This window comes from Parasteatoda tepidariorum, chromosome 12 (assembly GCF_982258835.1).
Source record: "Parasteatoda tepidariorum strain Cologne lab strain chromosome 12, Ptep-v5.0, whole genome shotgun sequence".
Taxonomy (NCBI): Eukaryota; Metazoa; Arthropoda; class Arachnida; order Araneae; family Theridiidae; genus Parasteatoda; species Parasteatoda tepidariorum.
This window is the reverse complement of record NC_141766.1, coordinates 55,499,444-55,511,778: the sequence shown is the minus strand read 5'-3', so window position 1 is coordinate 55,511,778 and position 12,335 is coordinate 55,499,444. Positions and strand designations below refer to the sequence as shown.

The following is a 12,335-nucleotide window of genomic DNA, read 5'->3' as shown; positions in this document are numbered from 1 at the left end:
TATATATATAGGTTGAGACAGAAATTAAATTTCCTCCAAACAGACAAGTGAAGCACTGTTTCTGACTTACTTTTTCACGTTCAAATGAATGAAGCCAATAGATCGAAATGATCGGACTAATAGTATAGAAGTTACATGGGCTTTGTATACGAAAAGTACAAACTTTTATTCGTATTTATCTACGCATCTGACATTGTTATCTAAACAAATGAGACTTGTTTCCTATATAGTTCTTACGATGAATCGTATAAGACTATATAAGAGTCAACAGAAGGTATAGTTAAAAAGTTAAAAGCGCCTATTGTATAAAAAGTACTTCTACTGACATGTACTTATTTGCACCTTTTGCATTGCTATTTATGAGCTGTCTGTACTTTAATTAAAATATTTTGAGAAATTCAACTTTTGAAATATGTTTGTAAAATATGTTCGTGCGGCTTTTGAAACGTAAATCCTTTTGATTTGTGTTTGTTTTCCTACTCATGGGATACTCATAAGACTCATAGGATTCATAAAAATTCACAGGATACCTCACTTATTGGTCTCGCAATATGAAAAGATAAAACACTTCTTTATTTCCTCACGTAATAACGCAACAACGATCCTACATAGCAACATAAAAAGTGTACCATGTCAAAAGAAGTACTTTTTATACAAAAAAAAAAAAACTCTTTTAGATTTTAAACTATTTGTTCTTTTGACTCATGTACAGTCAAAAGACATACAGTTATTCGATTCAACGTGAAAAAGTACAAAAGAAACAATGCCTCGAAAACAATATCAGTTGCGTAAATATGTACAAGTACAAGTTTGCCTTTTTCCTATATAAAACCCTTATAACTTTGAAACTATTAGTCAGATCGTTTTAAGATTGATTTCTTTCCATTTAGTGAAGAAACAAACAAACATCGGAAACAATACCTTACTTATCTTTATAGAAGATCTGCCCTCTCCCTCTAATCACCCCCATTTCTCTAATAAAGGGTTAAAGAGTAGGGGGAGTTTTCAATAATAAATAAAAATTTCTTCCATTTAAACCTTTTTCGTGATAAAGCAGCCGACAAATGTACAGTTTGTCTAAGCTAAGAACTCCTCCCGCTTAATGTCTGAGGCGTTTTGTGCTATGGAAACAAGAATGGCGCATTTTAGGGAGGGTGGGTAGCTTCGCTCTAAGACTAATACAAGAGATCGAAGAAAGAGTTTTCCTTTCTCTCACCCACCCGAGCCGAAACCACTCCAAACAGTGACCCCGCACCCCTATTTGAAATAGGCATACCTCGTTACCATAGTCAACGCCACAGGCCCAGACCAATGTCTGGGAGAGTTCTTATTTTAGACAAACTATATTCGTACAATATTAAACTGCAGACATTTAAAAAGCAAAAAATGTATTTTCTTAATAACAATTCTGTTATAATAGCGGACAGTTAGTAATTATGAATTTGTTACAAGCATACAATTTTTGTATCGTTATTAGGATTTTGACAGTGATATATAATTTGTGAAAACACAAATTTCAAAGGGGGAAATTTTTTTGTTAAGCTTTTAAAAACATTGGTTCTTACTGTCCATTCCTACTCAGAGGAAAAATTATGGTAAAATTATACCACTGTATGGTAAGAAAATTTCTGGTAAAAAAACCATAATTTCATTAAACCGAATAACAAACCCACCATAATAAAACCAAAATATACTGTATTTAAGCCATTCTTTGGTGACTTTTCCGTTCATGTGTTCATGGTTGACCGGAAATACTGGTTCTCAATCACCATACGTTTAGAAAAAATATAAATCTGAAATATGAATTTAAATGTTTTTTATGCCATTTTCATATCATTATAAAACTGTCAAATTTTATCACGTTTACCAAATTTTTGTTACGTACATAATAAAACCTAATAAAACCATATTTTATTGTGAATTTTTCCAAAATTCCCAATTGTCAATCAATTTTTACAAAATTTACCTATTGAATTGATAAAAACTACCGTGCTTAATGACGTTTCCATACAGCCATAAACACTGTAAATTTTACTATATTCTGGTAGTTTTGACCGACCACTTTTTTTAAGTATTGAGAAGGTTCAAAAATGCAACTAAACCTAATGGAAAATACATTATGACAAAATTTGACATAGATTATTTTCATATATCGTTTCTTTTAAATATCATTAACTGCTATATATTTGGTATATAAAATAACCTTTTTGTTCAAATCCATATTAAATTTTCGTAAGTTTAAAAAAAATGGCTAAGTTTGTTAAATTTTCGATTAATTAATTTTTAATAAGTAATTTTTATTCAGCATAATATTGATTCATTTTAGCAAAGAAATTTGTAAAACTATTCTTTCTTGGGAAAACGTAATTATATATTTATAAATGTATTAATATTATAAATATATTAATATTATAAATATATTAATATTATAAATATATTAATATTATAAATATATTAATATTACAAATATATTAATATTATAAATACACAATTGTGTTTACATACAATCGAGTATGTTATATAAACACTACCCTACAATCATGGAAGCGACACTTTCGGTTTTTAACAATTTTTTACGTTTCTCAAGAAATATTTTGAAGATTATTTTGTGGCCTTATAAGTAATTAGTTGTGACTTTTCACACTTAACAATAAAGTTTAAAACTTTTAAGGGTTTCAGGGACATACAATACATTACGAAGGAAGTATTTTTGAACACCCTATGCCAGAAAATCAAGCAATAACCTTGTAATTTGCACCGATTGCTTTGGCAGTTATTTGCAGAAACTACTTGAAATTTCATAAACCAAACTTAAATATTCATGGAGTAATGAACATTTTTCTAAAAATTAATTTTTTTTGTCTTACGTTTTTCTGCTTACTTTAAATACATTTATTGGAATTAAACGAAATTTTTGGAGCAATTAAAAATTAATTACAAAATTATTCTTTCAAAATTTTAAGAAAAAATATTCGCTAAAAACTGCGCAATATATGACTATTTAAAGTTGTTATTTTGAACTGCCCATGCACGGAAAAATAAAAAGAAAAAAATTTCTTCTTCTTAATTTTGAAGTGAATCGTATTTGGCAACTAATGAAAAAAATCTGATTTGAATCTCTTATAACATTTAATGAGTTTCAAGCAATTTTCAAAGTAGTTTTTCCTCTTCTTTAAAAAAAGCTCAAAATGAAAAGGATTTTTCCACAAATTTAATTTTGTACCATAAGACAAAATTTAATAACAAATAATAATACCTTACAAAAATTGTCTGGACACCAAACTGTGATGATATGAGGAAAGAAAACAGGCAAAAGAAAACGTTCTTTCATGGGGAATGATCTCCCACAATGCTGGTGTCATTTTTAATAAATCTTATTTAATTGTACAAAATTAAATTTGCGAAAAACCCTTTATCATGAGCTTTCTTTTAAAAGTGCGAAAACTGCCTATAAAATTGCTTGAAGCACTTTAAATTTATTAGATTGTTCAGATTTTTTTCCTTAGTTGCCAAATACGATTCACAACAAATTTACAGAATAGATTTTTAAATTTTTTTCCGCTCTTGCGCAATATAAAACAACTAATAAATAGTCATATCTTGCGCAATTTTTAGCGAATTTTTTTCAAATTTTAAAACAATAGTTTTGTAGTTATTGTTTAATTGCTCTGAAAATTTTGTTTAATTGTATTGAATATTTCTAAAGTTATGGCAAAAAAACGTAAGACAAAAAAAATTAGTTTTTTATAAAAATGTCATTATCCCCATAAATATTGAAGCAAGGTCTATGAAATTTTATGCAATTGTTAAAAATAACAACCAAAATAATTGGTATAAGTTACAAGCTTATTGCTTTATTTTCTGGCATAGGGTGTTCAAAAATATTTGCTTTCTCTTGTAGTTCATTGTCGATCTCTGAAACCTATGAATGTTTTCAACTTTATTTCCAAGTATGAAAAAATGCATGAACTAATTAACTCTAAAGTTATAAAATAAACCTTTAAGTATTTCTTAAGAAATTTAAAAAAGTTTCATAAACTGTAAGTGTCTCTTCCGTTACTGTAGGGTAGTGTATACATATATTATTTTTGCCTTTTTATTCCCATTTCAAATGAACCAAAAGTTTTTAGGGCAGGCATATCTTAAGAATTTTTCAGATAATTTCAGAGGTATTTAACATAAAAGTATTGAAAAATTGCCACTTAACATTAAAAAGTTACGCTTAAATTATTTTACGTAGAAAATGCCTTTTTTTCCCTTAAATATTCAGTATGTAGGAAGCCTAAAAAACAAGTGATATTTCCATTATGTTTTTACACAGAACTTTCAATGACTTCAAAAGTAAAATTTTATCGCATGCATTTTAATCATAAAATTTCATTCCAAACTCCTAAATAGACGCGTATAACCTAGTTGACATTTTAATAGCAAAACTTACTCGATTGCAATGAAGTTCTTATGAAACTGTATTTTTATTTTGAAAATTTCTCTTGTGTGCTTATTTATAAATTTTATTTGCTACTAACATTTCTTTTTTTTTATCGCTATGAGACTCTTAGAATTAGTTTTAATGGTCGTGGAAAACATGAACCAAATTTCATGAAAATTTTTAAGTGTAGAATAACATGGAATAACCCAAATAAACCATAATTGACATGACATACAACTTTAGATTGATCTTGAAAAGAACAAACGTATTTCATAATAACAATTTCATTATATTCATTCGTAATTTTTTTTTTAATGTATAAACTATTTGTATTGTTCAGCCAAGTAAACAAAGTGATTAGATACTTGATTCAGCAAAATGAATCTATCTCTTTTCTCAATGTCTTCATTTTTTGTTTTTTGCTCTACTTCCTTTGTTACCTATTGAAAGTAAGAGGTAACAGACACGGTTCAGTAATCTAGACGTGTTACTGAAAAGTAATAAGGGAAATAGATCGAGTTTTTGACTCTAGTGGGCAATCGTTGGATATAACAAAATAACTATAAAATACATAAATTGAAAACGTTTATTAAAATGGTTCAAATAAATTTTTATGCGTATTTTTCGACTTTCTATCCGCAAGTTTCAACAATTTGGTTGTAAAGTTATCTAGTCATAAAATTTGAAATCTATAAATATAAATAATCTAATGGAAGAGAATGTTTTCCTAACTCGATATAAAAACACATTGAGTTATCGGAATGTGTTATGAATGTTAAAAAAAATATGTGCCTAACATGAAATTGGAAATAATACATAAAACGGAAAATTTGAAAACATTTTTTAAAATGTTTTAAATAAACTTTTATGCATATTTTTCGACTTTCAATGCGTAAGTTTCAACAATGTTGGATGTAGAGTTATCAAGTCATAAAATTTGAAATCTATAAATATAGATAATCTAATCATAGAAAAGAATGTTTTCCTTACTCAATATCGAAACATATTCAGTCATCGGAATGTATTATGAATATAAAAAAATATATATCAAACTTGAAATTAGAAATATAAAACGGAAAATTTGAAAACATTTATTAGAATGGTTTTAAAAACATTTTATGCGTATTTTTCTACTTTCTACCTGTAAGTTTCAACAATGTTAGTTGTAGAGTTATCAAGTCATAAAATTTGAAATCTGCGGAAATAAATAATCTAAGCATAGAAAAGAACGTTTACCTAACTCGATATTGTAACGTATTGAGTTATCGGAATGTGTTATAAATGTAAAAAAATGTATACCTAACTTGAAGTTAAAAATAGGAAGCGGAAAATTTGAAAATATTTATTGAAATGTTTTAAATAAATTTTTATATCTTACTTCTTCTATAAGCTTTAACTAAGTTTCAATATTTTCAGTTGTAAATTTATCTATTTGTAGCATTTAAATTCGATAAATATCAGGAAAAATTCTAATCAAGAAAAAAAATGTATTCCTTACTCAAAATCGAAACATATTGAGTTGGATTCCGAAGCCGAAAGACTTTATAAGCTGTTTCTGAATCTTCAAGCTAACTAAAAAAGCGTATTGATGCCACTTCGAAACATATTAAAAGGATATATAATATATTTCATTTAATATTTTCAGGAGTAATTACATCAGTCTTGAAAATAAATAGCCGTTCTTTGTACGCGATGAATAATTAAAGTCACAATTTCATGAAGAAAAAAAAAATCATATTTTAAGCAAATGCATGAATGCGTGTAAAATTATGAATCACGCAATTTAAACGATGATTTCTTTTCTCACGTAGATTTCATCTGAAGGAATTTGCTGAGTTTCTTATTAACTTAATCGGATATCATTAAGGTTATAGATGGTATCTTTTTTAGTTTTTTTTCCCGTTCTGTTCGCGTTAATAATGTCATATTACTTAAGAAATCAAAGATTAATAAATTTCAATCAAATGAAAGGTATCTTGTAATTATTATGAAATTTTTTTATAATAGCAATTACAATCTGTCAGCATATTTCAGGTATTGCCCTCCAAACATCTTGCTAATTAAATTAATTTTTTTTTGGAAATCAATTGTACTATTTTGCAAATCAAATTCGATCATTACAGAGAATTTGAACTTGCAAATTACTGTATATATATATATATATATATATATATATATATATATATATATATATATATATATATATATATATATATATATTGAGTGCTCCTCACACTATTGTATTAATACATTTTGCTTTGGCTGTATTGATACAGTATCAGAAAGCACTCTTTTTTGCTGATATAATCGTGTGGGCTGATGAAAAGATTATATCTCTTATTTTCCGGATTTTGTTAAAAAATTTTTGTCCTTTTTTTCCCCTGTTGTTTGTTATTTTTTTATTAATATTTTTCCTCCCCCCCTTTTTTTTTCATATGTCTGTAATTTTTCTTTGTTTTATCTTCATTTTGAACTTATCTAATGAGTTCTGTTTACTTGCAGATTATGCGCAATAAATGAAACTTATTGTTTTTCTTAATTTTCTTCGTGTTTTTTTGTATTCATTTATCTTGTTGTATATATATATATATATATATATATATATATATATATATATATATATATATATATATATATATATATATATATATATATATATATATATATATATATATATATAAATAATATATATAAAAATATATATATAAAAAAATAATATACATATGAAACAAAATAAATGCTAACATATTTTCATAAAAATAACACTGCTTGTTAGATTTGATTTTATTGTTTCTTAAGACTAGTTCCTTGCACAAAAATATATATGTATATAAACAGGAGACATTCTCTAAGAAAAGTAAAATGAACGTTTAAAGTAGATTTTTAACTTAACAGATCACAAGGAAACAATTTTTTGTTAAAAAAATAATAATTTCTTGAGTCAGTCGATCTTCGAATCTTGTCATTTTAAACGTCATAAATAATAGCTGCTAATTTATGAGATTTTTTAGAATGTTTAATTTGACACTGAAAGAAAAAAAAATATATGTAGTTACATTACAAACAAATCAATTATAAGCACATATATATAATAAAAAATATGTTAAGAATTATTGCAATATCATATTGCAACAGAAGTATTTATAGAATGCTATCTGCAAGAAAAATATCGTAAAACTTATCTAAAGCCAACTGGAAACCCAAACAAATTCACCTTTCTATCGCCTATCTCTGAACTGACATGTTCCCCTAGCTAAGTTTTCTAAGAGTAAAGTGTTCTTTTTTATCCTTTAAAAGTAATTTTTCTTAAGGTTTAATCTATAATTTGCGTTTTAATAAAATATTGCAACAGAAGTATTTATAAAACACCATCAGCAATAAAAAAGATTAAAAAAAACTTAGCAGAAGCAATCTGGAAACCCGAACAATGTCACCATATCTCCTGTCTCTGAACTGTTATGTTCCTCTAGCTAAGTTTTCTAAAAGTTAAGTGTTCTTTTTCATCCTTAAAAGTAATTTTTATAAAGTTTTAATGTAATATTTGTGTGCCTGTCCTATGCTTAATTCATTTTTTGTTTTATTAAATTATTTAAAATTAGTTACCGTTTTTTTTTGTAACAAAACAGTTATAATAAGTGTAATCCATGTTGTAGCTATTTGACATAATAATTGTGCTGTTTCTATTTAATATAATAAGAAATTATGTCTCAAGTAATTATATAATAAAAAATATAATAATTTAGTACAGTCAAAGATAAATAATAAATCAGTAAAGGCCACACTTAAAGTTTTTAAAATTTCATCAATCTTCAAATCTTTTAAGCATTTGGCTTTTTGTTAAGATTCGTAACTAAAAATTTTTTAAAAGTTTGACAATTTATAATTTTTTAAAAAAATAACCTACATATTGCTTTAAGTTATTTATATTGTTTCAAAATAAAACATTTCTGTAAGCATTTAAATGGAATTACTTTTGAGGAATTTTTTTAAGACATTCAAAATTTAAAACTAAAGAGAAGTTAACGCTCTTACTTTTTGATAGACTATGTTGATTGGCTTGTACTTTATATAAACCACTTATTCCAGAGTTTTAATTTTTTTTACTTACTTTGTGGTATCATAGAAATACTTTGTCAAGATTTGTTTATGTTTTATAGCAAATTGATGTACCGGAAAATGGGATGATTCGTAACATAGAGAATAAACTGAACGAAATTTTATGTAAGTTAAAAAATATTCTTCTGACACGAACTAAAAAAAATTGCTTCAAAACTTTTTTTAGCTTTGTAACATGGCAATAGAAAATAGTTTAGGAATTGTGTCTTTTAGAAATTTGAACATAGTAGATTTCCTTGTAAGAGTAGAAACAGCGAAAAAATTTTCTTTTAAATTTTCTTTTACAAGAACAAACCTTCTAACATATGGACTCTGAATATTTATTGAAAATTATCATAATTTTTAAAATAAGAGAGAATGATCTGAACTTACATATTTCTATCTCCATGCACTCCCTTTATTATTTCCAAAACCTGGCCTCAGTTGAAATCCTCCACCAAATCCTCCTCCAAAACCACCTTTACCGCCAAAATTTCCAAATCCACCTTTTCCACCGAGGTTTCCAAAGCCTCCACCATGGTTTCCAAATCCACCAAAGCCTCCTTTTCCTCCAGTACCTCCACCAATATTTTGAATGTGACCTTTGATCCTGTATCCTCCTAACCCACCTCCAGTATTCCAACCACCTCCTCCACCACCAATATTCCAGCCACCAATATTCCAACCATCAAATCCTCCAAAGTCTCCTTTACCACCTCCTATTCCTCCATTCCCTAGCACTTTTACACTTTCTACAGGAACAACAATTGCTAATCCTCCACCATGTCCTCCTCCACCATGTCCTCCTCCACCAAATCCACCACCATGGCCACCTCCACCAAAGCCTCCTTGTAATCCATCAAATAGTCCTCCCCCATCATTTCCTCCTCCAATGAAACCACAAAAGGCTAAATCCATCAATGTAAGGATAGTTACTGTAACTACCTACAAATAAAAAAAAACAAAAAATGTTCTGTATTTTAAGAAATTAATTGGGTGATCATAAAATTTAAAGGGTGAGTGAGAAAAGTTGTAAATTGTGAAAAAGAGCAATTTTTTCTCCCTAAAAGGATTTTTAGTCTTCAGAAACGTGAAAATTTTTTCTTATTTTTAATCCAAGACCAAGTATAGTAGATAATGAGAAAGTAATTCTTACAAGCGTAAGAAACTATCTGCTCTATCATAGTAAAACATAACTGCATATATTTAAGTTGAACTTAGCTTAGGCAAAAAATAACTGTTAACGAAAAAGTAATCTTAATGATTGGATGAAACTAACTATTTTATTACTTAGAGACAAACTGCATTATCACTATGATGAAAAATTGAAATACAGTATGGAAGTTTAAAAACGTATACAAAATGAAACTTCCACACAAACAAACAAAACTGTTTTCTTTCACAAGTTTTGTTATTAATATATTTGTGAATGATAAACTTATTTCATTAGTTTTTAAAGATAGAAAAAGATTCAACATTAATTTCAATAATACTATAGCGTTCATAATAATAAGTATAGTTTTTAATTTGGAGTAAGAAATTTTTACAACATTCAACCTTCTTGTATATCGTCCTGATATTCCTCATACCAATCTATGACGGTCTTTGTTTAGTAATAAAGTTTAGTTTTTTAAAAATTTACTATAGTTTAGTATGTTTAGTGCGATGATCTTACTATGCAATAAGGCCGTTTTTTTCTTCTTTTTTGTTTTCCACTTTACCATAATAGTCTTAAAAAAAAGATTGAATTCTTTGGTAAGGAATAATTTTTAAACGTAAATGAGACTGTTTCTCACATGACAAGATGCTCATTTAGTTGCCAATTATAATATTTTGAGCTAAAACAGAAAGAAAGAGGTACTTAAATTTCATTATCTTTAAATCAAAACTTAATTACCCAATAATTAATTACACACAATTTGTGTTCCAGAGTATAAAAAATAACACATATCGCAATATTAAATATTCAAAAGTTATAAGTTTGAAAAATAATTTAATACATTTTGTCTTTGAGGGAAATAAAACACATTTCAACAGCAAAATAAATAAATAAATAAATAAAAGCAAAGAATAAAAAAATTTTCCTCAAGAAAATGTTTTTTTTTTTCACAAGTAAACTATATTTCAATATTACATTTATAAGAAGTATATATTAGAGTTATTCAATGAATGTCAAATTATATTTCAAATGTTAAGGGGTTATCTTTTTAAGAATATTTTAAAATATCAATACTTGTGTACAGCATTCAATACACTCATATAAAATTCGATTTATTTAAAAATTCAAAGTTTGTTTTTTGGTATATACATTTTATACGTTTTTATAAACTAATTAAAGTCTGTGTAAAAAATTATGAATTTTCTTAAACTTTTCAGAAATGTCCTACTTATTTTATCTTTATCCAATATATTATTTATACATCCTGAAGCAAAATACTTTTCTTGATTTCAAACATATAATTATGTTGATTTCTCTTTGTCCAAAAATATTCTTAAGCAAATATAATAAGATATTTAATTCAGATAAACATTACATTTCAAAGCATTCATAAAAATAAATGTATAACATTTGAAATAAGACTAAAAGGAAAATTTATGTACGTTTTATAAGAACAATATTGAAAATATTTTAATATAAGTTTACTAGTAAAAAGAAACACAATTTCTTGTGGTAAAAAATATTCGCTCTCACGTATGTTTTAGTTTCCCTTAACAAAAATTTTCATACATAGATTATCATAAAATATACATACTTTTAAATCCATTTAGACTATTTAAATATCCAAGTGAAAAATGTACGCAATTTTCTGACGACGCCAACTGATGTTTTTTCGTGAGTTTCTAAGCTGTTTTTATAGATGCGTTTGCATCATATACTAAGCAACTAAAAAAAAACTTTTTTTAAAACTAGGATAACAATAATATGTCACCAATAATGTAAAGAAGTGAAATCATGCAAAGATTTTATGAAAAGACAGAAAACTATAGCGAATCCGTATATTGAGGAATCAAGTTCAAAGTAGTTATAAATAGCTTTGAGTCGGGGTTCTATGAAAAAATTGGTGTCACACGCTTGTCAGCAGATAAACTGCTCTACCATGTAAAACATTTTTGATGCTATTGTAGAACTCCCGTTGAAAGATGTTTTAAAATCTATAAAGGTTTAAGATGTCTAAAAACAAAGTAAATCTTGCAAAAAAAATGAAACATATTTAAACACAATCACTTTAAACTTTTCATACAATCGTTTTATTTTAAATAGTGTAAGAAATGTTATAGGCTAATTGTAAAATACGCATCTTTACAAATGACCCGTTATTTTTGAAAGTGGAATAAGCCCATTTGGAGATAAAAAGTAATTTATTTATTTATTTTACGATTTCAATATTCATTATTGCATTTAGATATTTCATCAAATTCAAATATATAATATATATTGGATATTTTCATCAAATGTTCAAAACACACTAATTGCAACCTTTGCCAATATTTTTAAATTTATTCAGACGCTAAACCTTAAAAGCCTCGGAGCCAGTACTTTCCAAATGGGCATTTTCTACTCTCAAAAATAACGGCCCAAAAGTTACAGTAATATTGTAAAGTGCCTGGCCAATTAGAAAAGTCTTTTGTATTTTCTATAGCCTAGTAGTTTTTAGGTTCGTTATAATAAGCTCATATACCTTTAGGCTAATTAAAGAATGTATAATTGTTCATTCATTTAGCCTGATTTTTCTCTGGCTGTTCGCTGAACTTACAGAGCTACAATAAGGCAAAACAAATTTATGCTGATTGAGTAATTTTATGATCTTTT

General features: G+C 26.7%; 1 protein-coding gene across 1 annotated transcript; it reads right to left on the bottom strand.

Annotated features, from left to right (window-relative positions):
- Window positions 1–7,211: 7,211 nt before the first annotated feature.
- LOC122269384 (uncharacterized) lies at window positions 7,212–11,646 on the bottom strand. The gene is made up of 3 exons (XM_043042191.3): window positions 11,278–11,646; window positions 8,918–9,469; window positions 7,212–7,456 (listed from the first exon to the last, which is right to left on the bottom strand). Exons 1-2 carry the CDS (start codon window positions 11,287–11,289, stop codon window positions 8,924–8,926), a joined length of 558 nt encoding a protein of 185 aa, XP_042898125.1. The 5' UTR covers window positions 11,290–11,646; the 3' UTR covers window positions 7,212–7,456; window positions 8,918–8,923.
- Between the last annotated feature and the right edge of the window lie 689 nt (window positions 11,647–12,335).